General features: G+C 47.9%; 1 protein-coding gene and 1 pseudogene across 3 annotated transcripts in view; one reads left to right on the top strand and one right to left on the bottom strand.

Moving 5' to 3' along the window:
* ST8SIA5 (ST8 alpha-N-acetyl-neuraminide alpha-2,8-sialyltransferase 5) overlaps positions 1-26,416 on the top strand; it is a 90,983-nt gene that overhangs the window by 24,586 nt on the left and 39,981 nt on the right. Inside the window, exon 3 of one of the 3 annotated variants that reach the window (XM_025365256.1) lies at positions 17,474-17,581. The exons of the other annotated variants lie outside the window; for them this stretch is intronic. Coding sequence (XP_025221041.1) covers positions 17,474-17,581 — 108 coding nt within the window. The remainder of the gene's footprint in view (positions 1-17,473; positions 17,582-26,416) is intronic. 3 annotated transcript variants of the gene reach the window in all.
* On the bottom strand, positions 15,685-15,960 carry LOC112611699 (annotated as a pseudogene).

Below are 26,416 nucleotides of genomic sequence, written 5' to 3'. Positions count from 1 at the left end.
AAAAAAAAAAAAAAAAAAAAAAAAAAAAATATATATATATATATATATATATATCCAGGTGTGGTGGTGCATGCCTGTAGTCCTGGCTACTCAGGAGGCTGACGTGGGAGGATTGCTTGGACCCAGGAAGTTGAGGCTGCAGTCAGCTATGACAGCACCACTACATTCCAGCCTGGGTAACAGAGCAAGACCCTGTCTCAAAAAACAAAACACCCCAAACAATATAGTACAATATCACAACCAGGAAATTCACATTGATACAATCCGTCAATTCTCACTTCACCAATTTTGTATGCACTCATTTGTAAGTCTGTGTATTTAGTTCTAAGCAATTTTATTACATGAATTTTAACTTTTTTATAATGTGGCTACCAGAAAATTTAAAATTATATATGTGACTCCTGGTATATTTCTATTGGTGCTGCTATAGACATTGGTTACTGTATTAGTCAGGGTTCTCTAGAGGCACAGAACTAATATATAAAGAGCAGTTTATTAAGGAGTATTGACTCACATGATCACAAAGCAAAGTCCCACAATAGGCTGTCTACAAGCTGAGGAGCAAGGAAGCCAGTCCAATTCCCGAAACCTCAAAAGTAGGGAAGCCAACAGAGCAGTCCTCAGTCTGTGGCCGAAGACCTGACAGCCCATGGCAAACCACTGGTGTTAAGTCCAAGAGTCCAAAAGCTGAAGAACTTGGAGTCTGATGTTCCAGGGCAGGAAGCATCCAGCACGGAGAAAGCTGAAGGCCAGGAGACTCAGTAAGCCTGTTTTATTCTAGCCACATTGGCAGTTGATTAGACGGTGCCCACCCACATTGAGGGTGGGTCTGCCTCTCCCAGTCCACTGACTCAAATGTTCATCTCCTTTGGCAACACCCTCACAGACACACTCAGGAACAATATTTTGTATCCTTCAATCTAATCAAGTTGACACTTAAAATTAACCATCACACTTAAACAAGATGGATAAAACAGGGTACTCTCCTGGGGTAGGGCAGGGAGGGCTCAAACACACATGAAGAGTTTACAACTATCTTATATGCTAAGTGCCAAGTGGATGGTGCAAACTCTTGTTCATTGCTGCTGGAATCAGAGAGCAGAGAGACCCCTCTGGCCAAGGACTGTGTAGGAGTCCATGCTCACCTTAGAAGGAAGGATGCTCTGCTTGAAACAGGATGGGGGCTCCAGTCCTGCCCACCTAGTTCACTCATTCCCAACCCTGCCTCCACCGTTTTCCCTCCTCTCCTCTGCAGAGGCTCAAAGGGTGTCCCAGTGTTCCACAGAGTCAATTTGGGAACCACTGGACAAGATTCAGGCTCTAAGTGGAGCCTGGAAAAGGAAGAGTAAGATTTCTGCCCAAAGGATTAGAGAGGCAACCCCAGGTATACTACCAGGGTTGCTGTACCAAGGACCACACACTGGAGGGCTGAAACCACAGAGAGTTACTGTCCCAGTTCTGGAGGCTGGAAGTCTGATATCAAGATATCAGCAGCGGTTCCTTCCAAGGCTGCGAGGAAGAATCTATTCTTTGCCTCTTCCCTACTTCTGGTGGTTTGCAGGTAATCTTCAGTGCTCCTTGGCTTGTAGATCTCTGCCTTCATCTTCACCTAGTGGTCTCCTTTGTGGTCTCTATGACCAAATTTCCCCTTTTCAAAAGGACACCAGTCATATTGGATTAGGGTCAACCCTACTCCAGTATGACATCATCTTGCTGAACTAATTGCATCTGCAAGGACCCCGTTTCCAGCTAAGGTCAAAATCACCGGTGCTGGGGTTGGGTGTGGGTAGGACTTCAGCTATGAATTCTGGGGGGACACAATCCAACCCATAACAAGGAAACTTGTAGAAGCAAACAGCCAGGTGCAGGAATGAAATGGTTGGTTAGGTTCAGTGGGACTGGGTTCCATAGGCTTGGGAGAGAGTATAGGCGCTAACCTCGGAGGCTTGCACACACACAGGTGCACACACACATGCATGCACACGTGTGCACACGGGGAATCCAGGCATGTCATACGATGAATAAAACATTATTTGTGGGAGCTCTTGACAGACAGAGTGGTTGGGATGAATGCTTGGTTGAGCATTTGAGGGGACCGTCACCCACCATGTCCACATCTCTCCTTGGACCCCCAAGGAGAAGGGAGGGGTCTGCAGTGTACTCATTGTGGCGTGCGTTTAGGGCCTGAATGCAGAGGAGAGCTGCAAGACTGGTGCACACCCCTTCCCCCCGCCTGTTTACCTCTTGTAGGAGCCCTTCCTTTAAATGAAATATCTGACAAAGAGCAGTTGGAAGGGGCATGACATTGTTGGATGGCCCCAGGTGCCCGCTTGTGTCGGTCTCTTCCTGAGGTGAGCAGTGGAGACAATCTGGGAGGGGGTGGGCTGACAGTGGGGGCCTGGGACACTAGGCTGGGGAGCAGAAACGCACTGAGGTTGGCCTTGGGGGCCTAGGCTCAGGCCATTGCAGCATGAAGACTGGAGGCCGTCCCAGGGCTCTACCTGGAGCTTGTTCTGTCCCTCTCCGGACCCCTCCCATGGCTGGGTGCCCTGGTGTGCACTCCCCCCTCCCCTTGCCTTGGCACTATAAGTGCTTGCACTCCCCTGGGCCTGCAGAGCCTTGATGGCTTTAGAATCCAAGATGCTCGCGTGCTCATCAGGACCCCAGGACACAGGACCAAGGGTCCCAAGGAGGCCTTCCTGCTGCCACCCGCAGAGCCCCATCTGCCCCAGTGTCTGTCGTAGCCTCACCACTTTCCTCCTTTCCCTTCTAGGGTGGAGATTGGGGGGATGTGGGGGGACGGCCTAGGGGTTGGGGGTCTCTCCGTTCCTCTCCTCTCTCCAGACACTCCTGCCCTGCAGCATCTTTTCTTGTGCCACCAATGAAAGGCCCCCCAGGTGGACCCTGGTGAATGAAACCCTTTCCTTTTTCTGATGAGGGAATTGTTACCCTCTGGAGAATCACAGGAAAGTAACATGAGTCACAGAGTGAGTCAGGAGCATGGACAGGCAAGGGAGCGCAGAGCCTGGTCATTGCGCCTGTTCATCCCGCTGAGAACGCTGCGCAACCGGCAGCATCTCCGCTTTGATCTAGGTGGGAAGGTCCTGGCACCTTCTCTGAGAGGCCTATCTCCTTACTTAGACCTGGGGATGGTGGAGGGCTTTGGGGGGCAGGTGGGGAAAGGGCAGTCAGAGCCCCCTAGGGGCAGGGAGAGGCCTACATTCTGGGCCCATCCCATAGACACTCCTGGCTGAGTTCTTGGCTCCTCCAGAGATGAAATTGGGCCCACCTTCCTCTCACATGGCTTTGAGGGACCCCAGAAAGGCGGTGTTCCTTTCTTCCATGAACTGATGCCCCATCACTGGCCATCCTGCCCCTGGCTCACTCAGCCCCAGTGAAAGCTCATCCTCCCCTCGCTTCTGCCTCTGCAGGGGACAGGCCTCATCTAGCGCATCCACCTGGGCTGGCCCCTCATCACCCACTTCCTGTCCTGCTCACGTGTCCCCTTCCCAGAGAGGCCTCCCCGACTGCCCTGTGTGGAATAACATTCCTCCCTGACCCCAAGCCCCTTATCCCCCTTTCTTCCCTTTATTTCTTCCACAACACCTTTCACCCTTTAGCATATGGCGCATTTTGTCGCCTATTAGTTTACTGTCATCATATCTGTCTCCCTCTGGTGAAAATTAAGAGTTGTTGGGGCAAGGCTTTGGTGGCTTGCTTGCTGTTGAGCCTCAGTATGTGGTCTGGGATGGCTGTTGGACCAATATAGAATAATATAATAAAATAAATATTATACATATATAACAAGATAAAAATAGAATGAATGGGAAAAGAAAGGTACCCTCAATACACTGTGAGGTCCAATGCAAGTGATTTGCTAATTAACAATAGGAAAGCAATTATACATTTTATTTCACAAGCTTGGCTTGGTGTGAAAGAAATGGCTCATTTTTAAACTCTCTTTTCATTAAAAACATGACTAAACTTTACCCACCAGTTTATGAGAAATTGAATCCACCAGTGTTGAGGTGCCTTCGGGGTCTTCCCCCTCCTAGGATTGTGTGAAGACCCTGGGGGTCTTGTGTGGAATAGAACAATGCCGTGGGCCCCCTGGGCTGTGCTGGCCTCGCTGATCTGCTCACTGCTTTCTGGAGGCTTCTGGAGCCCTGGGTCCAGCCTCCCAAGCTGCCCCTTTCTGAGGTCCTACTATCCCTTGTGAGGGATGTGGAGAGAGGGACCTTAAGCTGCTAGCACGGGCTTCCTGGTTTGGGCCATGGTCTCACCACTTCCACCACAGCCCTCCCCAGACCCAGAGGCACTGGCCCCCCTCCTCCCCCAGGACTCTCTTACACAGTTTCTTTACAGCACAATTTCTTGAGCACTGAAACCTTTCAGCCCCCACAACCCAGTTGGCCCTGGGTTGAAGATGAAAAAACCGAGCTACCTTTCTGGAATGGAGGAAGGAAAATACAAATGAATAATTCAGTAGATTATCCTCCCACAAAAGTTAAATAGCAACGTTTGTGAATGATATACTTCTTTTATTGTTTTTTTAACGAATAGCACCTACTCAAGGTTATCCCTGTAATGATAGGGAGTACAGTCATTCTCATTCCTATTGTATGCCTGTAAAGAGGGCGGGGGTAGTGACAGGCAGGGCCCTGGAATGCGCTCACCTGGGCCAGTGTGAGGATGGTAGCAAAGGGGAACAGGTGTGTTGTGCATGAGGCCAGAAGGCTGAGGTCACTGACCCAGCACTCCAATATGGGAAGACCCCAAGGTATGCTGTGTGCAACTGACTCCCAGGACAGGATCCAGACCTTGGGTGCTGAGAGGACTGAACTAGGAGTCAGGACTCCTGGGTTCCAGGCCTATCTTTGCCCCCAGGTGGCTTGAGCTAACTTTCCACTCTATGCCTGTTTCCTCAGCTGTGATGGCTGACGGTGTACTCTGCCTCCCTCCCTCACAGGACTGGGGTCGGGATAGAGCAAGATGCCGCAACTCAGGGGCTGTCAATGGACAGTCCACAGCCTACAGCGTGTCGTATTTGGTCTGCACAGTGTTTCAAGTTTGGATTCATTGGCAACCTTTAAGAACTGGGAAATGAAAAATAAAAGCCTGGACTTCCTGCACCTCTTGGACAAATAAGCAAAGTGGCAACCCGAGGCCTGTCTTCCCATATCTCAGGCAGCGCAGACACCCTTCCCCGTTCTTGTTGCCTTCGCTTTGCTCGTTCTCTGTCCAGCCCCCTCATGCCCAGGTTTGAATTTGCTCCCTGGTAGAAGTGAAGCACTTTGTGGAAATATAAATGATTAATGTGCAGTTTTACTTTTATTGGCTGTTTTACCCAGGGTGCGTGATACTCTAAAAGGTCCAAGAAGAGCACAGATGAGCTCTCTAAGGAGAGCTTCTTGAGCAAAAGTGTGAATGTTATGGTGCCATCCCTAACTTTAGAGATGACGGTCATAGGATGAGCAGGGTCCTCCCCTGGCCAGGATGGGATCCATCAGGAAGGTAAGGGCATCTGTTCTGGGGTGGCTGCTGGCTTGAGACTGAGTTGTCTTGAAGGAGAAGCAGATTTGGCTTTGTTCTTGGTCAAGACTTGGGTCAGGAAGGGCTTTCAGATCAGTGGCTCCAGCCACTCTGGCTGCTGATCCTTGGGGTCCTCACTTTCCACAGGGGCCTGGGCTTTCCTGCTGGGGCGAGAGGGAGGTGAAGGGACCCTGAGCCCGGTGATCGGTGACCTCTAGTTCCCCGACGGGTATAGGTAGTAGCAGTTACTCAGGAGAAAGGCATGACATTTTCAGCATGAAACAACTGTCCCTGTTTTGTGTTCCTCATTTTTCATTTTTGTGTTAATACCAGCCATCATCGTCATTACCATTCCTCCTGTTTGTGCAGCGCCGAAAGAGTTACCAAAAGGCCTTTTTCTTTTTCTTTTGGTAGAGAAAGAAAATATTTTTATTATTGAATAAGCGTTAAATCAGAATGTAGTGCTCATCACAAGCAATCTGCTAAGAGACTGCAAAGACAGAAAGAAATCTCCCCCTTGACATAGCCAGGCAGCTACAACCGCTACCCGCATCTTCTCCGGATAAACAACTAGCCCTCCTGTAGTTGACAGAGCCATTTGTCACACAGAGTTCATCTTCACTTCACCTGGTAGTTGGGGTGACCATCTGTGTTAGCTAATTGGCTTTATCCAGAGGAGAAACAAACTTCTCATATCTTTATGACAGGAGATAGTTTTGCAAGCCGGAGCAAGACACCCACTGAAGTGAGATTCCTACCCTCCTGCAGAAACTTGGAAATAGGAGTACAGTCTTCCTTGATTTTTACATTTCAAAGAGATGGCTCCCAGGTTTTTGAGAAGGAAGGCCCTGGGTCATAAAACTGAAGAAAAACCTGTTTAATTTTTCTTTTTGAGACAGAGTCTCACTCTGTCACCCAGGCTGGAGTGCAGTGGCGTGATCTCGGTTCACTGCAACCTCCGCCTCCCGGATTCAAGCAATTCTCCTGCCTCAGCCTCCCGAGTAGCTGGGATTACAGGCTTATGCCACCACGCCTGGCTAATTTTTTTGTATTTTTAGTAGGGATGGGGTTTCATCATATTGGCCAAGCTGGTCTCGAACTCCTGACTTTGTGATCCACCCACCTTGACCTCCCAAAGTGCTGGGATTGCAGGCGTGAGCCACCACACCCGGCCACAAACCTGTTTAATTTTGAAAATGATTTATCTACACATTTTAAAGAAGAGAAAGTACTTACAAGTTTGCTAATGTAATACTCTAAGAAAAAGGAGAGGAGTAAAAAGAAGGCTTCTTCTCTTATTTGAGACAGTCCCAGAAGAATTTATTGAGGACCTACTGTGTGCCTCTAAGCAACCTAGAAAGTTGTCTAGGATTATTATTTTATTATTACTATTATTGTTTTGAGTTTACATTGTTCCCACTTTTTAATGTGGTTATAAAAATAATACATTGTTCATCGTAAAGCTTTCAGAGCCAAAAAGTAGGAAGAAGCAGGAAAAAAAAATTTCACATTATCCTACCACTCAGAGACATCAGAACTTTTTGACTTGTTTTCTTTCAGGTTTTCCACTAAGCACTTTTTAAAAAGATGTATGAAATAATAGTGAATTTACACATATATTCTGACTTTTTTTGCTTAAATTTAATGGTTTCCCTATGTCATTTAAAAGTCTTTATATATATGATGTTTTGGTGGTTACATGGCCATCCATGTGGTTTTTTTTTCTTTGTTTTTTTTGAGACAGGGTCTGCCCGGAGTGCAGTGGCACAGTCAGGTCTCACTGTAGCCTCACTCTCCCAAGCTCAAGTGATCCTCCTGCCTCAGCCTGCCAAATAGCTGGGACTATAGGTGTGTGCCACTATGCCCGGCCAATTACAAAAAAATTAGTAGAGATGGGGTCTCACTATATTGCCCAAGCTGGTCTAGAACTCCTGGGCTCAAGCAACTCTCCTGCCTCATCCTCCCAAAGTGCTGGGATTACAAGTGTGAGCCACCGTGCCAGCCCTCCCATCATTCTGAAGCACTGCAGTCCCCAGCCTTTTCCTAATGGTGCCTGTTTAGGTTGCCTGATTAATAAGACTTGAAACAACAGTCTGTCTGGTTCAAACCCTCTTTGTGATTTTGATAATTTCCTGAGGATAAAATCCTGAAAGGGGTATCACTGGGACCAAAGGTGTAAGCATTATTAAACCTTTTGATAGACATTTCCAAATCCTTTTTCAGAAAGTTGATACCAAAGACCAGCCTTGAGTATTAACATTACATATATTTTACCAATTTGATAGGTTAAAAATAAGATTGTATTATTTTCATTTGCATGTCTTTGGTTACTAGTCAGATTAAACACACACCAAAATTTAATTTTGTTTATTTTTTGTAAATTTTTGTTGTTGTTTCTTTTTTCTTTTTTAGACGCAGGGTGTTGCTCTGTCATCCAGGCTGTAGTGCAGTAGCACAATCATAGCTCAGTGCAGCCTTGAACTCCGGGTCTCTCCTCCCACTTCAGCCTCCCAAAGCACTGGAAGTACAGGCATTAGCCACTGTGCCCAGCCTACTTTTGCTTATTTACTTTTATTTTTATTTTTTGAGACAGCATCTTGCCCCGTCACCCAGGCTGGAGTGCAGTGGTGTGATCATGACTAGTTGCTGCCTCAACCTCCTGTGCTCAAATGATCTTCCTGCCGCAGCCTCCCAAGCTCTAATTTTTTGATTTTTTTTTTTTTTGGTAGAGACAGAGTCTCACTATGTTGCCCAGGCTGGTCTCAAACTCCTGAGTTCAAGCTATCCCCCTGCCTTGGCCTCTCAAAGTGCCAGGCCTACTTTTATTTATTTTTTGAAAAAGTAATGCAAGCATGTATAAAATCAAAAGTTACAAAAGTGTGTACAAATGGAAAGGAAGATTTCTCACCTTGTCCATCAACCACTCTTTTCTGGATGCAAACATTGGGTTAAATACATTTTAATTGTGTATTATTAGATATAAAAGCCTTTATATGCATGTTAGCATTTATATGTCTGCTTTTGTAGACTGTTTATATCCTTAGGTTGAGGATTATTCATCCCCTTTGACAGATGAGAAAACTGAGACTTAAAGAGGTTCAGTGCTGAGAGTTTCAGTGCTGAGAATCACAGTGCTGGTGAATGGTGGAATGTGAACCCCTCTATCCAAGAATCTCTAGAGGCAGGCATTGCCCAGAGGTGAGTCATCTGTTTGGATGGCTATTGAAGCTCTGAAGAAAGTGCCACCTATGGGGCTGGTGTTAACACCTTTAAAGGAACATGGCAGCTGCAGGTGTGTGAGTGATGGAGAGGCACTGATAACACTTTCTTATCCAGAGCCTTCTTCCTCATCAAATTGGCACTTCTGCCTAAAATCCTGCGAAAGGCTGTTTAGCAATTGGAGCTATTTGCCCCTCACTGAGAACTAGCAGTTTCTGGGATTAGTGCTGCAGTTCTTAGCAGAGCCCTGGCCTGGCCTTCTCCAGCTCGCTGCTTTTTCTGTCCTCTCGCTACCCCCCAACCTCTGGACTCTTCCCAGGACTCCACCTGTGCAAGGTGGTCATTTCCCAATTAATGGTTAAAACAAGACTGTCAGTTCTTGAGGTCAGCAGCAGTATCTCCTAACATTGAAGAAGTCCATTTGTAATTGTAGGCTGCAACACTGTCATTCTTTTGGAGTCTGAGTGACAGGTTAATGGGTAAGATACTTTAGGGACAGGGGACAGCCCCTGTGGCCCTTCAACTCACACCCCTCCCTGCCTGGTGCCCCTTACTAGCTCTGGATGATCCACTGTACACCTTGTCTCTTGGGTGGAAGTTTGCCTGGTGGCACCTCTAACATCTCTATGGCTGCAGCCCCTTTGCCTGCCCCTGGAGGGCTGAACTCAACAAGCAGTCTGGCATGTGTTTTTGGCTGGCCTCCCCTCCCTCTGTTTCTTCCTCTTTCCCAGGACTGGTAAGACTCTCCTGTTCCAATTTTCTTTAAAGGGGCCTCTGGGGAGGGTGGAGCTCAGGATCTCATAGTTCTAGAACCTCAAGGCACCCACCCCTAGCCCCCTTTCCCCACTCTGATTGCTTAAGGACCTTGAAAAAGACAATTTGCGGCTCAGGTTTAGATATAAAGTCTAGTTTCTTCCCTAGGAAGGACCATAATTATGTAGGGGTGACAGAACTCACAGATAGACAGGCAGAAGTGACTGCTGAGTCAGGCAGGATGAGAAGATGTAGGGGGTTTGAGAGTAAGTGCTGACTTGGTTCCAAGGTGGGACGGCCCGGTAGGCTGGGCCGGAGTGGTCAAGAAGGGCCTCAGGGAAGTGGTGGTGCTTCAGCTAGACATTGAAGGTTGAGGGACATTGAGGCAGGTGGGGCACAGGATGAGTGTGGGAGCACAATGGTGGCTTAAAAAGTTGAGGTTTGCAGAGGCGTGCAAGTGAAACTGTAGGACCACTGCTGGGGAACTGAGTTTAGGGTCTGGAATCCTGTCCTTTGCGTCGTGGGGAGTCTTGGAAGGTTCTGGAACAGACAAGTGGTGCTATTGGGATACTCCTTAGGAAGCTCACTCTGATGGCAGTGTTTAGGACATTGGGCAGGGAAGGTATGAAGACCTAGGAGACCATCTAAGAAGCAGCTGCCTTCCTGTCCTCTACTGACCTGAAAAACAGAGCATAGCAATGACAGTGGCTTCAGTTTCACCCTCCAGAGCTTGTGGGGGCCTCAACCTGAAGCAGGAGGCTATTGGAGGTGGTTTGCGAGGATGGGTTCGGTTGCATTTTGTCTTGAGCACATGACCAGTCTTTTGGTGACCTGGGCTGCACGCTGTGCCCCACTGGGTTGAGCAGTCAGCACATGGGGTCCTGGGCTCTGGCGTCAGGGGTGGGGCTTCTGTGGGGAACCCAAGTCCATGGTGCCAAGTGCCCTGTGCCCCATAGATTCATCCTCTTTTTGTTCAGCCACCCTGGAGATTCCAGCATCTGAGTGGGCACTCGCACACGCTTGGCCCCAGGCCTACCATATGCAAAGGCAGATTGTGCAGGAGCCCACACACTGTGAATGGAGAGCTACACATGTGCCACTTCCTCCCCTTCCTGTGTCCCCCACAAAATTGCCTCCACTGGCCTCCTCTAGTGCCAGAAATTCTGTGACTTTGGCTCTTCAATCAAAATGGAAAAGGATCTCAGAGATGACTTAGTTCAGCCTCTTCATTTTATAATATTCTATGGTTATTATTATTATTATTATTTTTGAGACAGAGTCTCATTCCATCACCAGGCTGGAGTGCAGTGGTGCGATCTCAGCTCACTGCAACCTCCACTCCCAGGTTCAAGCGATTCTCCTGCCTCAGCCTCCCGAGTAGCTGGGACTACAGGTGCATGCCACCACGCCCAGCTAATTTTTGTGTTTTTAGTAGAGACAGGGTTTCACCATGTTGACCTCTTGACCTTGTGATCTGCCTGCCTCAGCCTCCCAAAATGCTGGGATTACAGGCGTGAGCCACCACGCCTAGCCATGGTTTGTTTTATATAGACTTCATCATTAAACAGTCCACAGCAATGGCAGCAGCTCGAACAATATTAAAAATATTGGACAATGGAAAAGTCTTTTTACCCCCAAAAAAGAGCATGAGAACATGGGGTTAAAGGAGAGAAGGAGGAAACATGGGCCCTGGCGTTGGGCTTGGGCTTGAATACTGTGTTCTTCACAGTATCTGGGCACAGTATCTGGGCACAGTATCTGGGCACAGTATCTGGGCAGGTTGTAACTCTAATCTCCCTAGGTTCAGTTTCCTCATCTGTGAAATGGCATACTAATGTCCACCTATAGGCTTTTGGGAGGATTTGAAATAACATGTAAATCTGTCACAGTGCCTGGAACATATATATATTTTAATCCATTGGCAAAAATTTTAATAAGATAATGTCTTACAATATTTGGAGGGTATTATTAATGGAGGTAATTCTACCTGTTTTTAAATTGCTTCCCTAAGATGTGATTTTTGCCTTCTGTCCTGAAATTCCCCTGGTAGTTGGCTCAGGGAAGCATGGGCAACTTTCCCCACCCTCTGATGGCTGTAGGATTCATTGCCACGAGAGCAAGGGGCTAAGTTACATGGCTGTGGGTTACACAACCGGGGACCTGGCTGAGCCAGGTTGTCAGCGATAACCACACGACAGAGAAAAGCTGAGCCTCCATAAACATATCCCAGATTTCATAATCAGAAAATCCAGACAGAGCTATTTTTATTTTAACAGGCACATAACTTTTGAGTAAGTATGGGCGTGAGGTGGCACCACACACTTTTCAGTGCTTGGGGCCTCTAAATATCTGAATTCAGTCTTGAATAAATCAGTTTACATAATTCTTTATATGTTCTATTTCCTTAGGTTCAAGGCTGTGTTCAATCCTAGCTTAACGTGCAAGGTGCAAAGATTCTGCAAGGCTGACTGAGTCCAGGAAGCTGACCTTGGCTACTCTAAGGCCTTGTTAGTGATTACGAGTTTAGCACAGTTAAGCACTTGTTTTTTTGTTGTTGTCGTTTGTTTGTTTGTTTTTTGAGATGAAGTCTCGCTGTGTCACCCAGGCTGGAATGCAGTGGCGTCATCTTGACTCAATGCAACCTCCGCCTCCCGGGTTCAAGCAATTCTCTGCCTCAGCCTCCCTAGTAGCTGAGATTACAGGCGTGAGCAACCACATCTGGCTAATTTTTTTGTATTTTTAGTAGAGACGGGGTTCCACCATCTTGGCCAGGTTGGTCTTGAACTCCTGACCTCATGATTCCCCTACCTTGGCCTCCCAAAGTGCTGGGATTACAGGCACGAGCCACCGTGCCCAGACTTAAAACTTATTTTAACATGTAGTTTTATTGTAGAAATATAGACTACAAAGGAATATGGAGAACAATATAACAAACATTCATGCAGTCATGACTGAGAATTAGCAGTGTTAACAAATGTTAACATTCTGTCATATTCACTTCAAATATTTTCCTTCTGAAAAAATAAATTAGACATAAAAAACCAGTTACAGCATTCCATTTAAGCACTTGATTTTGTCCTCTCTTGTTTGCTGATATTTCCATGTGTGTTAGTGTACTTATCTCAATTTTATGGTGAGCATTTTGGAAACAAGAGTTTGCTCTTTGCTGTTACTTGGCCCAGCAACTACCAGTTCCTGATGCATAGTAGATGCTCAATAAATGTTGTATAAATGAATGAGTGAATAAAATGTTTTATTTTTTAACGTTTTTTACAAATTTGTTTTATTTAATTATTATTTTTGAGACAGAGTCTCACTCGGTCACCCAGACTGGAGTGCAGTGGCGCAACCTCAGCTCACTGCAGCCTCTGCCTCCCAGGTTCAAGCAATTCTCCTGCCTCAGCCTCCCAAGTAGCTGGGACTACAGGTACGCACCACCATGCTTGGATAAATTTTTTTTTTTTTTTTTTTTTTAAAGTAGAGACAGGGTTTCACCATGTTGGTCAGGCTGGTCTCAAACTCCTGACCTCAAGTGATCCTCCCACCATGGCCTCCCAAAGTACTGGCATTACAGGCGTGAGCCACCGTGCCCAGCCATGAAATGTTTTTCCTTTTGTCATCTTCCTTTATACCTCCACACACCTTCCTCATTGGGTTTCTTTGACTAATAATAGATCCTATCCTTAGTTCAGGAATGGAATTTAAATTATATAATACATTAGTTTTGAAAATTATGCAATTAGGTTTTTTTGAGATAAATGAGTAAACATTGCTAAACCAAAAGAAAGAATAAACTTTAATTCCAGCTACAAAAGTAACCAGCTTTCTGGTATAAAACCTTACATAAATGGAACTACTACTGTGTATCTCCTTTTGTAGCTTGTTTTTTCCCCCCATTTAATAATGAGTGTCTTTCTAAGTCATCATATTTTCTGCTCAGTAGTCCCTCACTTCTATAGTCCTGGGAGGGGACTGCCATGTGAAGGGACTTGGGGTCTCACCATGGGTAGGAGGACGACAGTGTGGTTGGCTAGCTGACCATTCATGCATTCTGTGGGAAGAAGACTAGCTGGTTAGACTATTTTTAAGGACCCGTGAGTCTCAGCAGACTCCTGGGCTGGACGTTGATTTGATATGTTTGTGAACTAGCTAGTTTGCAAAATCTCGGGTGGAAATATTACTGTTTTCTTGGCCTCTAGGCTGTTTGGTAAAGGCTTTTAGGAGTAGAAGCATTTAGAGTTAGCCCTTGGTTTAAATCTTAGCTTGGCTACTTGTTACTTGGGCAAGCTGCTAAACCTCTCTGAGCTGCGTATTTCATCAGCTGTAAATGGAGATAATGAGATTTTCCTTCTTCCTTCCTTCCTTTCTCTCTTTCTCCCTTCCTTCCTTCCTTCCTTCCTTCCTTCCTTCCTTCCTTCCTTCCTTCCTTCCTTCCTTCCTTCCTTCCTCTCTTCCTCTCTTCCTCTCTTCCTTTCTTTCTTTCATCTTGCTCTGTCACCCAGGCTGGAGTGCAGTGACATGATCGCTCCTCACTACAACCTCGGCCTCCCGGGTTCAAGTGATTCTCAGGCCTCAGCCTCCCAGAGTAGCCGTGATTACAGGCATGTGCCACCACGCCCAGCTAATTTTTGTATATTTAGTAGGCACAGGGTTTCACCATGTTGGCTAGGCTGGTCTCGAACTCCTGACCTCAAGTGATCCACCCGTCTCGGTTTCCCAAAGTTCTGGGATTACAGGTGTGAGCCACCATGCGTGGCCCGATCATGAGATTTTCTGTGTGAGGCATTTGTAGGAATTGAGACCATTTATGTAAAGGGCTGGGTTCGTAATAGGTGCTCAAAGTGTCTCTCTTCCGAATAAACCAAGCCCAAATTTTCTCCAAGAAATACCTTGGTGATCTCTTTGAAAGGAAACAACCACTTCAATAAATAAACAAGTGGATAAATGAATAACTATTGAATCAGAACCAGACCGGAGCACTTCTGTTTTTTGAATGGACTAAGAACTGGACAAGCATTTTGTTTGGCTTTGGCCTCTGTCCTGTGAGTTGTACCTTTTGCTCTGAGCTCCCCATTGCTGTGGAGCCTGGAGTGTATGAGAACGGGGTCTACTGTCACTCAGCAAAGCATCGCTGGAGCACCTCATGTGTGCAGCTCTCTGCTAGCAGGGCCCCAAGGAGCCTCCTCAGCCTAGGGTCTGGCTGAGAGACCAAGCTGATACACGCTTGGAAGGTGAGCTAGACTTCTGAAGAGGGGCATGCGTGGGCATCATAGAAGAAGGCTCAGATCTGTGATACTTGCAGTCAAGGACTTTGAAGGCAACTGAGACAGTTATCTTTAAAGAGGCCTCAAGAGGTGCAGAGACTCAGGCACTCAGCCTGTTATTGGAGATATGGATGGATCAGTTCCCAGCTCCAGTGACCATCTGCTTCCCCATTCCCTTAGCTTAGAGGCTATTTATTATTAAGGGTTTTATTGAAAAAAAATTTTCCTTTTTTTTTTTTTTTTTTTGAGATGGAGTTTCACTCTTGTCACCCAGGCTGGAGTGCAATGGCATGATCTCAGCTCACTGCAACCTCCACCTCCCAGGTTCAAGCGATTCTCCTGCCTCAGCCTCCTAAGTAGCTGGGATTACAGGCATCTGCCACCATGCCCGGCTAATTTTTGTATTTTTAGTAGAGACAGGGTTTCACCATGCTGGCCAGGCTGGTCTCGAACTCCTGACCTCAGGCAATCCGCCTGCTTCGGCCTTCCAAAGTGCTGGGATTACAGGCGTGAGCCACTACGCTCGGCCTTCTTCTTTTTTCATTTGTCTTTTTCCCCCTGCATTCTTTTTATAAGTGTTTCACTATTTACTTATTTATGTATTCATTCATTCATTCATTTGTTCAAGACAGGGTCTCACTCTCTTGCTCAGGCTGGAGTGCAGTGGTGTGATCTCGGCTCACTTCAACCTCCACCTCCCAGGATCAAGGGATTCTCCTGCCTTAGCCTCCCAAGGCGAGTGCCACCATGCCCAGCTAATTTTTGTATTTTTTGTAGAGATGGGGTTTCACCATGTTGTCTAGTCTGGTCTCAAACTCCTGAGCTCAGGTGATCCACTCACCTTGGCCTCCCGAAGTGCTGGGATTATAGGCATGAGCCACCAAGCCTGGCTTCACTATTTATTTACAGAACTATTTCACATCCATGATTCTGTCCAGTCAAAAGTTCTTTCTGAGGCGATGCTATTGGCTTTGGCCAGTCGGAGAATGGAATCATCTGACTCACCCATCCTGCAAATGGCCCTCTGGATAACATAGGTTTTAAACTGGTCGTTAAACCTGCCTGTAACCTTGTCAATTTCGCCCATGTCCTTTTGCGTGGACACATGGTCCTTGGCACCGATGACGTGCTTGCTGGTGAAGCATTTCCTTGGGAGGTACAGGTTTATGAATTCACTGGCATCGTTCTGCATATTGAGACCACACTGAGCATGAGCAGAGAAAGCTGTTTTGTTTTGTTTTGTTTTGTTTTGTTCTCTGACCGTTACCGTTTTCTTCACATGCTGATGGTCCTAATAGCCTGTTTATATTTAAGGGCCAGCCAGTCACTAGAAGGTTTCTTGGAAGCTCTGTGGATTGTTATAGACAGCGATTCTCAATTGGGGCAATTTTGCCCCTAGGAGACACTGGCAATGTCTGGAGACATTTTTGATTGCCGCAACAGAAGGGTCTGGGGTACAATGCTGCTGGCGTCTAGTGGTAGAGAGCAGGGATGTTGCTCAGCATCCTATAATGCACAGGACAGTCCCACAACAAAGAAGTAGCCAGCCCCAGATGCCATAGTGCCAGGCTGAGAAAGCCTGCCCTGGGGCGATTAAGCAGGCACCAACCCTTTCCTCCATATCTGTTTCTTTTGAGCAGGTCAGTTTCCCTCCTGAGAAACCCATCCCTCAACAAACCTGGAAGGCAGGTGTGTAACAGGCCCAAACATTCAGAAGCCAGGTGCACTCAGTAAGCAGACTTTCAGGCACACCCACTGTTTTCAGTGCAGAGTCTCTGATATAAGAAAACAGCGCAGAACTTCTGTGAGTCAGTTTCCCCAGAAAGCAATCTCCTGACATCTGTGAGGTGGGCAGGTAGAGTGGCCAGGCTGCCTGGGCTTGGGAAGAGGGCCTGGTATGGGAATTCACAGGGCACTGGGGAGAGGGTTGTCTAACTGCTTTTTGTGTGGACTTCAAACAATCCTGCTCTTAGCTCCATTTTGCACTCCCACCTTTGCTGGCCTGGGGACCTTCCATTCCTGAGCCTTCCTGAGTTGTTCACTGCGAGTAGATCTGCTTTTTGCAGGCAGTCAGGTGTCCACTCTCTGGTGAGGTCCGTGACCTTGTGCTTTTCATCATCCAGCATGTTATTGCTGGCCCCTTCTATGGCCTTCTCCCCACATGCATGTCTGTATTTATCCCTTTGCTGTCATTTCAGTGAGGGTTGGGGAAGGAGTGGAGATAAACATGTGTTGAGTGCACATCTTGAACCAAAAATGGTATCCTTGTGTGCTGGAATACTGTAGATTTTATTAAAAGCTCTGAAGTGTGTCTGGCTTTTGAGGAGGACAAAATGCTGGTGCTGGTGCTGGCGCTCTTTTGGTTTAACTGGAGGCAGGAATTGAGGGATGGCACGGTATAGGAAGTAGAAGAGCTCTGTGACCTTTGTCTCGTGAAGTCTCAATGTCCCTGTGTATGAAATGCGTGCTCTCAGCCCTGCTGGTACAGATGGAATGAGGGGATGGGTGCAGAACAGCAGAGAGCACTGCAGAGTGCTGTGGTTTATGATCGCCATCCTCATGGTTGGAGTCAGTACCATCGCCTCCTTTAACTGCGTGACCAAGGCGATGTGTCACTTGGGCACAGCGACAGAATGTGGCTCTCTGGTAGGCAGGCTTAACCCAGCAAATGAGCATGAGTACCAACTGCCTCGTTTTCTTGCCAGAGGCCTCCAGTTTGGTTGGCAGAGTGGTGACCAGCTGTCCAATTGGACGGGGCTCTTTAATGTCACGGATGATCCAGCAGTGCAGAGCGGCAGTGACTCCAGCTCCAGGTACAGACCCCGGCAAAAGGCCAGGGAGGGGGGAAGCCTGACCCGGGGTGGCCCTGCAGCCCCTGCCACATTGTCCACTTCCTAGGATGGAAGAAGCAGGCTTGTTCCGGTGGCTCAAAACTCCCTGCACTTTGGTATCCCACCTGGTTCCTTTAACCTGGGGGTGAATTAGTTTGAAGGATGAGGCACAGGACCCAACCACAACTGAGCAGGGATTCACTGGCCCCTTCTATCCGGGGGGTAGGGTGGGGAGTCTTGGTCTCAAACCTCCATTTAGGGGTGGGGGCCGAAGCTCTGTCCCTGCTGCAGGGATTTCAGATATCAGCCAGCAAGTGTGTGTAGGTGTGTGTGGGTGGGTGGCATCAAGAAGCGGGTGTCAGGTGGGTGTTCCCTGCTTCTCTGAAGTCCCCTGCCCAGGTACTCCCTGCCCTGCCCACAGGGGAGATTGCCCTTGGCTGGAGCAGAACCATTTCCCTCAAGATGGTGCTGAGATTTGCTATGCGCCCCATCATGTGGCTATTTCCTCTTGATCAGTAATATTTGTTGAATGAATAAAAATGGAATATTCTGAGGCTGGGCACACTCATTGCAGGGAGGGTGTTGTGGAGAATTTTTGCAGATGAGGCAGGATACTGTCTCTGCTGGGAGCTGGGTGTGACTGGAACCTGCCAGCTAAGCATTCCCAGGGGCTGATTAAGCTGTTTGGTTTCTTAATTTTTGTATCTCTAAGGAGGGGGTAACTCTCACGTACGTTTCCCTGAGAGAGAGGCTTACATTTTTGTTGCTGGTGATTTTGACACACAAACATTAAATTGACCCTGCAGAGGAGAAGTAATGGGTTTTTCAAGGACCTCTGATATGTATGTTTTTATTCAATGCTTTGAGAAAGATGAGGCTCTGGTGTCAGAAAACAGTTGAGCAAATGTCCACAGACGTACCTGAGGGTGTGGGGATGGCCACACATGGTGTCCTGGGCTGGAGGGTCTTATGCTGGCCTTTGGGACCACAGTTCTTTCCATGGAAGTGCAGAGGGAGCTCTGGACATCACAGGTGAGGTGGGGGCCCATGCTTGTCCTGGGAAGCTGAGCCTCCCATGCTGGCCTGTCTGCTGAGTGGCCCTGCCTCCCAGGTGGTGAGCAGTCTAGGTAAGTCAGCAAGTGTGTACCTCCCTACTGAACTCCTGGAAGAGTTCTTCAAGAGGTTTGGGGTAGAAAATGCTAGTCAAGACGAGGCATGGTGGCTCATGCCTGTAATCCCAGCACTTTGGGAGGTCAAGGCAGGCGTATCACTTGAAGTCAGGAGTTCGAGACCAGCCTGGCCAACATGGTAAACCCCATTTCCACTAAAAATACAAAAATTAGCTGGGTGTGGTGGCACACGCCTATAATCCTAGCTACTTGGGAGGCTGAAGCGGGAGAATAGCTTGAACCTGGGAGGCGGAGGCTGCAGTGAGCTGAGATTGTGCCACTGCACTCCAGCCTGAGTGACAGTGAAACCCTGTCAAGAAAGAAAGAAAGAAAGAAAGAGAGAGGGAGAGGGAGGGAGGGAGGAAGGAAGGAAAAGAAAGAAAGAGAAAGAAAGAGAAAAGAGAAAGAAAGAGAAAGAAAGAAAGAAGAGAAGAGAAGAGAGAAAAGAAAAGAAAAGCGAGTCAAGTGAGCAAGACAGACAGATGGGCCCCTGGGAAGCTGTTTCTGGGCAGATGTCTCCAGGCAGTGGCTGAAACCATTGCCATTGCGTGGGCTCCATTCCTAACTTTTCCTGCTGCCAGCATCTTTTGTCTTTCCTTCCTCTTTCCACGGTTTCACCTGTAACTTCCCTTACCCCTCACTGCCCCTGTGTTCTCCTCTGCCTTTCTTCCTGTTAGCTGTTCTTGGCCCTCCTTCCTTTCTCCCTCCCCATTGCCTCCCTCTCTCCTCCACGTCCTTGCTTCCCTACTGCCTTTCTTACTCCCCTTGCCCTTTATTTTCTCTGCCCTACTCTCCATGATCTGGGCCAGCTTCCTTTTTCCTATCAGCTGGGAGCCCGCAGGGCCAGAAACACAGCTGACCTCTGTCAAGTTGGTTTTGGAATTCAGGTGCCTTTGATGCAACATTATTACCAGCTGAGTTGACTTGCTTTTGGAGCGCTCCCATCTGAGCAAGAATTTCCGTAGTCACAGAATAAATGGCGTGACCACACCTTCCACATTTTCCTGGGACAATTCCAATTTCAAATATCCATTTCTAGTTGACCCCAAAGTACTCACCTAGTTGAAGGACTGCAGTATGTAGAGTCCCCACATGTGGGAAATAGTGGTTAACGTAGTTAGAATGGAACTGGATATTGAAGAGTTTTTACCCTGGTGTGTGAGCAGCTTCTGCCTTCTTTAAAATGGGCAGGACAGCTCCTGGCAGCAGATGTGCAGAGCTTGGGGGAGGACCTAACGAGGACACCATGTACATTGTCCCAATTAACAACTCTCCAAATCTGGAAGATGGGATGAGCTTCATGGTATTATTCACCTATTGAATAATTCAGTGCATGCCATGTTTTGCTATCTATAGTTGTGTGGTGTTGAAGTGTGGTACAACCTGTTATTTATTATTAACAGTTTGGAAAGGAAGTCAGGAAGTACCAAATATAACCAGAGGATGAAGAGGGGCAAAAAAGCAAATGACTCATACATTGTATATACTCAAGCAGGAGCCACAAGGAGAAGGAGCCAGTCCAAATGATTAGTCTGGAAAACTCCAAACAGCACCACAAAGCAAATTCAAGCCAGATAGTGCTCATAAAAGGCTGTGGTCAGATCTTCTTATTGGTCACAGGCTGGGGGAAGTCCAGGCTGAATTAGAAAGGTGCGAGCTATAGGATATACATTGACATATAGCTTTATTAATTTCAAGTCTAGGTCTATAATGTGTTGTCCAATAAGCATCCTTAGGGGAACTGATTTAATGAGCATATAGGAATAATTTTCTTTTTCTTTTTCTTTCTTTTTTTTTTTTGAGACAGAGTTTCACTCCATCGCTCAGGCTGGAATGCAGTGGTGCAATCTTGATTCACTGCAACCTCCGCCTCCCGGGTGCAAGCAATTCTCCTCCCTCAGCCTACTGAATAGCTGGGACTACAGGCATCTGCCACCAGGGCTGGCTAACTTTTGTATCTTTTAGTAGAGACAGGGTTTCACTATGTTGGCCAGGCTGGGTCTTGAACTCCTGACCTCAAGTGATCCACCTGCCTCGGCCTCCCAAAGTGCTGGGATTACAGGTGTGAGCCATGGCACCTAGCTGGAATAATTTTCAATCAGCAAATGTTTCTATTTAAGTGGGTGTTTTGCACAAGTAGGAAGGCCTGTGAAGACCTTGCTCATGTGTTTGTGCTTCCATGTTCTCAGCAAGACAGTGGTTGTGCATCTTCAGTTTTGAATTCCCAGCACCTAGTGTGGCACCTGTTATGTAGTAGGAGCTCAATAAATGTGAATTGTGTAAAAAAAAAAAATGAATTACACAAGGAAATAGTAAAGGCTATTGGTAAGAAAGCAAACTTTGATTTCAGTGTTCCTGAGTCTTCCCTTAGAGATTTATTCCTTTGGATTCAACCTTGTCTCCTGCCATTGTCTTTGAAATGTTGTCTCCTTTCTGGAAACACATTAGAATCAGAAACTCATTCACAGGCTGGAATTGCCAGAGAATTCGCTCTTGAAAAGAGCTGATAGTAGGGCAGGCTGACATTTGTGGGCTTCTGGGTGGGAAAAGGAAGACTGACAGTTGGTGGGGGTGGGGTATAAAAAGTAGAGAGGGTGGAGAAGCCCTGTCTCTACTAAAAATACAAAATTAGCCAGGCGTGATGGCACATATCTGTAATCCCAGCTACTCGGGAGGCTGAGACAGGAGAATCGCTTGAACTCAGGAGGTGGAGATTGTGGTGAGCTGAGATCGTGCCATTGCACTCCAGCCTGGGCAACAAGAGCAAAACTCCATCTAAAAAAAAAAAAAAAAGTAGAGAGGGGGCAGTGAAGGCAGATGACATACTCCTGTGCTGACTAGACCTCTTCCTGAACACCCCTCACCGAGCATGGTCCCTCTGGGGAGGTGGAGGAGGATAGGGGGTACTTGTCCTCCACGGTCAGCTCCAACCCTGATCCCTCTGGACTGGCCTAGCTACCTGTCTGCCTGGCAACTGCTCAGAGAGCAGGGGGAGGCAGCGGTGCCCCCATGGTCATGGCCCCTGTCCTGCAAGGTGGGCAGTGTTGCATGCACTGCCTCAGGAAAACATCCCCAGTTCAGTCACAGGGACAGAGGACAACTGAGGCAGGAGTCCCCCAGGCACTGTCCCAGCAGAGTTGACTGTCAGACTGGCCCATGGCCACAGCACAAAGGGCTTCACTCAGCTTCTGCCAACTGGGTCTGGCTCCACATCCAAGTCCTTGTACTCCTGCCAGTATCCACTTCCTCCTTGAAGCCTTCCCTGCTAGCCCCAGCCCAATCGAAACCCCTTTAACTCTGCCTTCTGTAGATACGTCTGCCCCCAGGGCAACTTCTGTCATTGCACACACAGAGGACCCTCTGGCAAGTGCACATAATCCTTCTGTGTTTGTTCACATATTCCCCAAATCCCGCGGAGCCTCTGGCTTTGGAGAACTGGGCTGGACCACCTGTGTGAGCATCTCCAGGGCCCTCTGGATCCTCTAGATCCAGGCACAGCCACAGGCTCCTTGGCTGGCCTCACCGGCCCCCTTTCCATACTCCACACCAGTCTTGGCCCTCCTGATCTTACCACTGTAATGGGCTGGCAAAGAGGAGGTGTGGAAGGCAACTCAGGAGACACTTGTCTCTGAGGTCCGGAGCAGGGCTGGCCCAGGCTGCCTGTGGGTGGGACAGCCTTCTCCCTGCACCCCTCTTCCTGGGCTTCTGGGATGGAGTGTGGAAGACTTCCCAAGATCAGGGTAGCACCAGCTATAGGAAAAAAGAGCAAGCCCCAAATAGATGACACAAGAGGGCCCTCTTGGCAGAAAAGCGAGCCAAGTGAGTGTCTGGGGTCAGGCACTATGCTGGGTGCCTTACATGTATTATCCCATTGAGTCCTTACCCTCAAACCTTTGAGGTGGGTATATTCATTACCCTCCATTTTACAGATGAGGAAACTGAGTCACCAAAGGTTAGGTCACTTCCAGGTGGTGGGTGGAGCTGGAGCACCATATATATATATATATGTATCTCCTGTGTGACTACAGAGTCCCAGCACTCATGGGAGGGGTTAGAGGGGTTCTTCCTTCTGGGCTGTGGACAGCTCATGCAGGGCTGGGTGAGTATCCTTGTCTTTTCTTTCCAAGTCCTCTCAGGTCTTCTATTTCTGCCTTCAGCTCCTACCTGTTAGATCATAAAAAAAAGGCCATATTGATTTAAGTAGATTACTTCTGGTCAGGCACAGTTGCTCATGCCTATAATCCCAGAACTTTTAAGAGGCTGAGGTGGGAGGATCACTTGAGGCTAGGAGTTCAAGACCAGCCTGGTCTACATAACAAGACCCCATCTCTACCAAAAATTTAAAAAAAAAAAAAAAAAAGCTAGACATGATGGTACACACTTGTAGTCCTAGCTACTTAGGAGGCTGAGGTCAGAAGATCACTTGAGCCCAGAAGTTCGAGGCTGCAGTGAGCTAAGATCATGCCTCTGCACTCCAGCCTGGGTGACAGAGTAGGACTGTATCTCAAAAAAAAAAAAAAAAAAAAAAAAAATAGTAGATCACTTCTTTGCAACTGTTGTCAAAGCTGCAGGGTTGATCTCAGACAAGATGATCTTTAGGGTCTCTCATCTCCTCCTTCCCTGTCTCTTCCACCTTCTATCTTCTGTGTCCTCTTCCCTGCCGCCTTCCCAAGTGTACTTAGTGTTTTTCTGATTGTTGCCGCTGAAAAATGCGTCCCTCCACCTGCTCCTGGCAATTATACATTTCAAAGAGGAGCCCTTGGGGGCAGAGTGACCCCTGCAGTCCCAAATGCCATTGTGGCCATCTGAGGGCAGGACAGCGGAGGAAGCACACTCCTGCATGGCAGGTGCAGCTGGCTCGCTTAAGCCTTCCTGGTCAATGTTCTCTTCTGCAGAAAAGGAGGGAAAAAGGGCCGGAGCTCTTGGGCTTCACCCAACTAGGAAGGATTTGGGAGATGCAGGTTTGGCAGAATGTTCTGGACTGGGTGCTGGAAAAACACAAAGCAAAACAAACATGGCAGCTTCTCCCGTTGGTCCCACATACCTGATGTGGGCTTCTTGGAGCCTGGCAGAACCCAGGCTGCGGCCAGCTGAGGCTGCTGGTGGAAGTGGAGTTGGTTGGCACTGGGAGACTCCTCCTCCTCAAGTCAGGGTTGCTCCAGGAGTGCTCTGAACCCAAAGCTTTGTGGCTTTTGAGTCTCTGTGGAGTCTCCTGGGCAAATAACCACTTACATGAATATTTCTGTGCCTCAATTACACCATCTGCAAAACTGAGGTCATTAACCCAACTCGGGGTGATACAAAGGAGGTCATGGGCTCTGTAACTCCCTGAGTGCTCCAAGGTTAAAGCACCTCACAGGTCCCCGTAGGGCTCCGTGGAGGTGGAGTAAGGGGGTCTCTTCCCCCCTCAGGTTTGCCCAGACTCACAGCACTTCCATGGGGGGATAGCACTCCCTCCCTGGGCCTTGTCTGCTTCCCTGTAAACTGAAGAGGCCAGATCAGATGGGTGCAGTGCCTGTCAGGGCCTCACCCCTTCTTCACCCCAGGTCAGCTCCCCAAACTCTGTTCCTCCCTTCAGCTTCCACCACCCATTCTCCCTCTTCTCCTTCTTCACGCTCCTATGCTTCCTCCCTTGTAGACCATCTTTCAGAATTTTATGCCAATCACTTGGCAAAGGCAGGAGGCTAGGGGAAGGCATGAGAATGGGAAGGAAGGAAAGAAAGGGGAGTTGGGGTCGGGCTGGAAGGACCAAGGATCCACCCACCCATTAGATTAGGGAATGCTCACAAGGTTAAGGCAGCTAGAAGCTCTTCTAGCTTTCCACCGCACGTCGCCATTTATAGCCTGGCATCCCCCTGACTTGATGGCCACCAAGACCCTTGTTGAGCTAGTAAGTGATGGCAGGTCATGAAGCTCGCAAAGAGGCTATCCTTCCCCATGCGAACCTTCTGGTTTGAAGTCCTTCCTCTGGCTGATTGTAAACCTTTCCTCCCTAAGTCTCAGTGGGGGCTCTTAGGCTTGCCTTTTGGAGGCTCACAGAACACTGAAGTCTGTCTTTTCTTCCTCCAGCCATCCCTTCACACTTTGGGAGACATCCCATCCTCTCCACTTGCCTCAGGACCAGGTCTTTAGACACTCACTCAGCCCTCCTTCACCTGCAGACTTCCATGGCACCGTCTCCAACATCTCCCACTCCTGGCCTTGCTTCTACCTATGCCAGAGGGGCATCTGTTCCCTGCTCCCTTGAATCTTCTCTTGTCAAGGTCATTGATGACCTCCTGGTTGCTAGATCAGTGGTGCCTTCTCTGTCCTCCTCTTCTTTGACCCCCATTTCCAGGACAGATGGGTCAATACTGGAGTTGACCATCTGTCCTGGAAATGCTCTCTCCTCTTAGCTTCCATGTCCCTGAGCTCTGTGTCTGGGTTTTCTTCCACCTGCAGACCTTCCTTCTCAGTGTCCTTTGCTGCCATCTGAATGTGGGAGCTAACCTCAGGCCTGGCCTTGGCTCTCTTCCTTCTTCTCTCTGCGCTCTCTCCCAGTGTCTCCTCAAGTCCCCTGTCCTTTGACTCTGGAATGTGCATCCCCAGCCCTGACCTCTGCACTGGGCCTCAGCCATGTGCATCTGACTGCCTACCTGTGATCTCCTCTAGATGTCTGAGGGCACAGCAAGCTTTACATAGCCCAAGAATCTTTCCATCCACACCCCAAACCTGTTCATCTCTCTAACCCTTAAATGGCTACGTCATCCCTCCCACTAGTTGTTCAAGTCCTAGGAGTTACTATTGATTTATCTCTCTCTTTCACTTTCTAAATTTTTTTTTTTTTGTACTTTAAGTTCTAGGGTACATGTGCACAATGTGCAGGTTTGTTACATATGTATACATGTGCCATGTTGGTATGCTGCACCCATTAACTCATTTACATTAGGTATATCTCCTAATGCTATCCCTCCCCCCTCCCCCCATGCCATGACAGGCCCTGGTGTGTGATGTTCCCCGCCCTGTGTCCAAGTGTTCTCATTGTTCAATTCCCACCTATGAGTGAGAACATGCGGTGTTTGGTTTTTTGTCCTTTCGATAGTTTGCTGAGAATGATGGTTTCCAGCTTCATCCATGTCCCTACAAAGGACATGAACTCATCCTTTTTTATGGCTGCATAGTGTATATTTTATGGCTGCATAGTGTATATTCCATGGTGTATATGTGCCACATTTTCCTAATCCAATCTATCATCGATGGACATTTGGGTTGGTTCCAAGTCTTTGCTATCGTGAATAGTGTCACAATAAACATATGTGTACATGTGTCTTTATTAGCAGCATGATTTATAATCCTTTTGGTATATACCCAGTAATGGGATGGCTGGGCAAATGGTATTTCTAGTTCTAGATCCTTGAGGAATCGCCACATTGTCTTCCACAATGGTTGAACTAGTTTACAGTCTCACCAACAGTGTAAAAGTTTTCCTATTTCTCTACATCCTCTCCAGCACCTATTGTTTCCTGATGGAGTCTCACTCTGTTGCCCAGGCTGGAGTGCAGTGGTGCAATCTCGGCTCACTGCAAGCTCCGCCTCCCGGGTTCACGCCATTCTCCTGCCTCAGCCTCCCGAGTAGCTGGGACTACAGGCACCCACCACCACGCCCGGC

This window comes from Theropithecus gelada, chromosome 18 (assembly GCF_003255815.1).
Source record: "Theropithecus gelada isolate Dixy chromosome 18, Tgel_1.0, whole genome shotgun sequence".
NCBI lineage: Eukaryota > Metazoa > Chordata > Mammalia > Primates > Cercopithecidae > Theropithecus > Theropithecus gelada.
The sequence above is the reverse complement of the archived record's forward strand: the minus strand, read 5'-3'. Positions and strand labels throughout refer to the sequence as shown.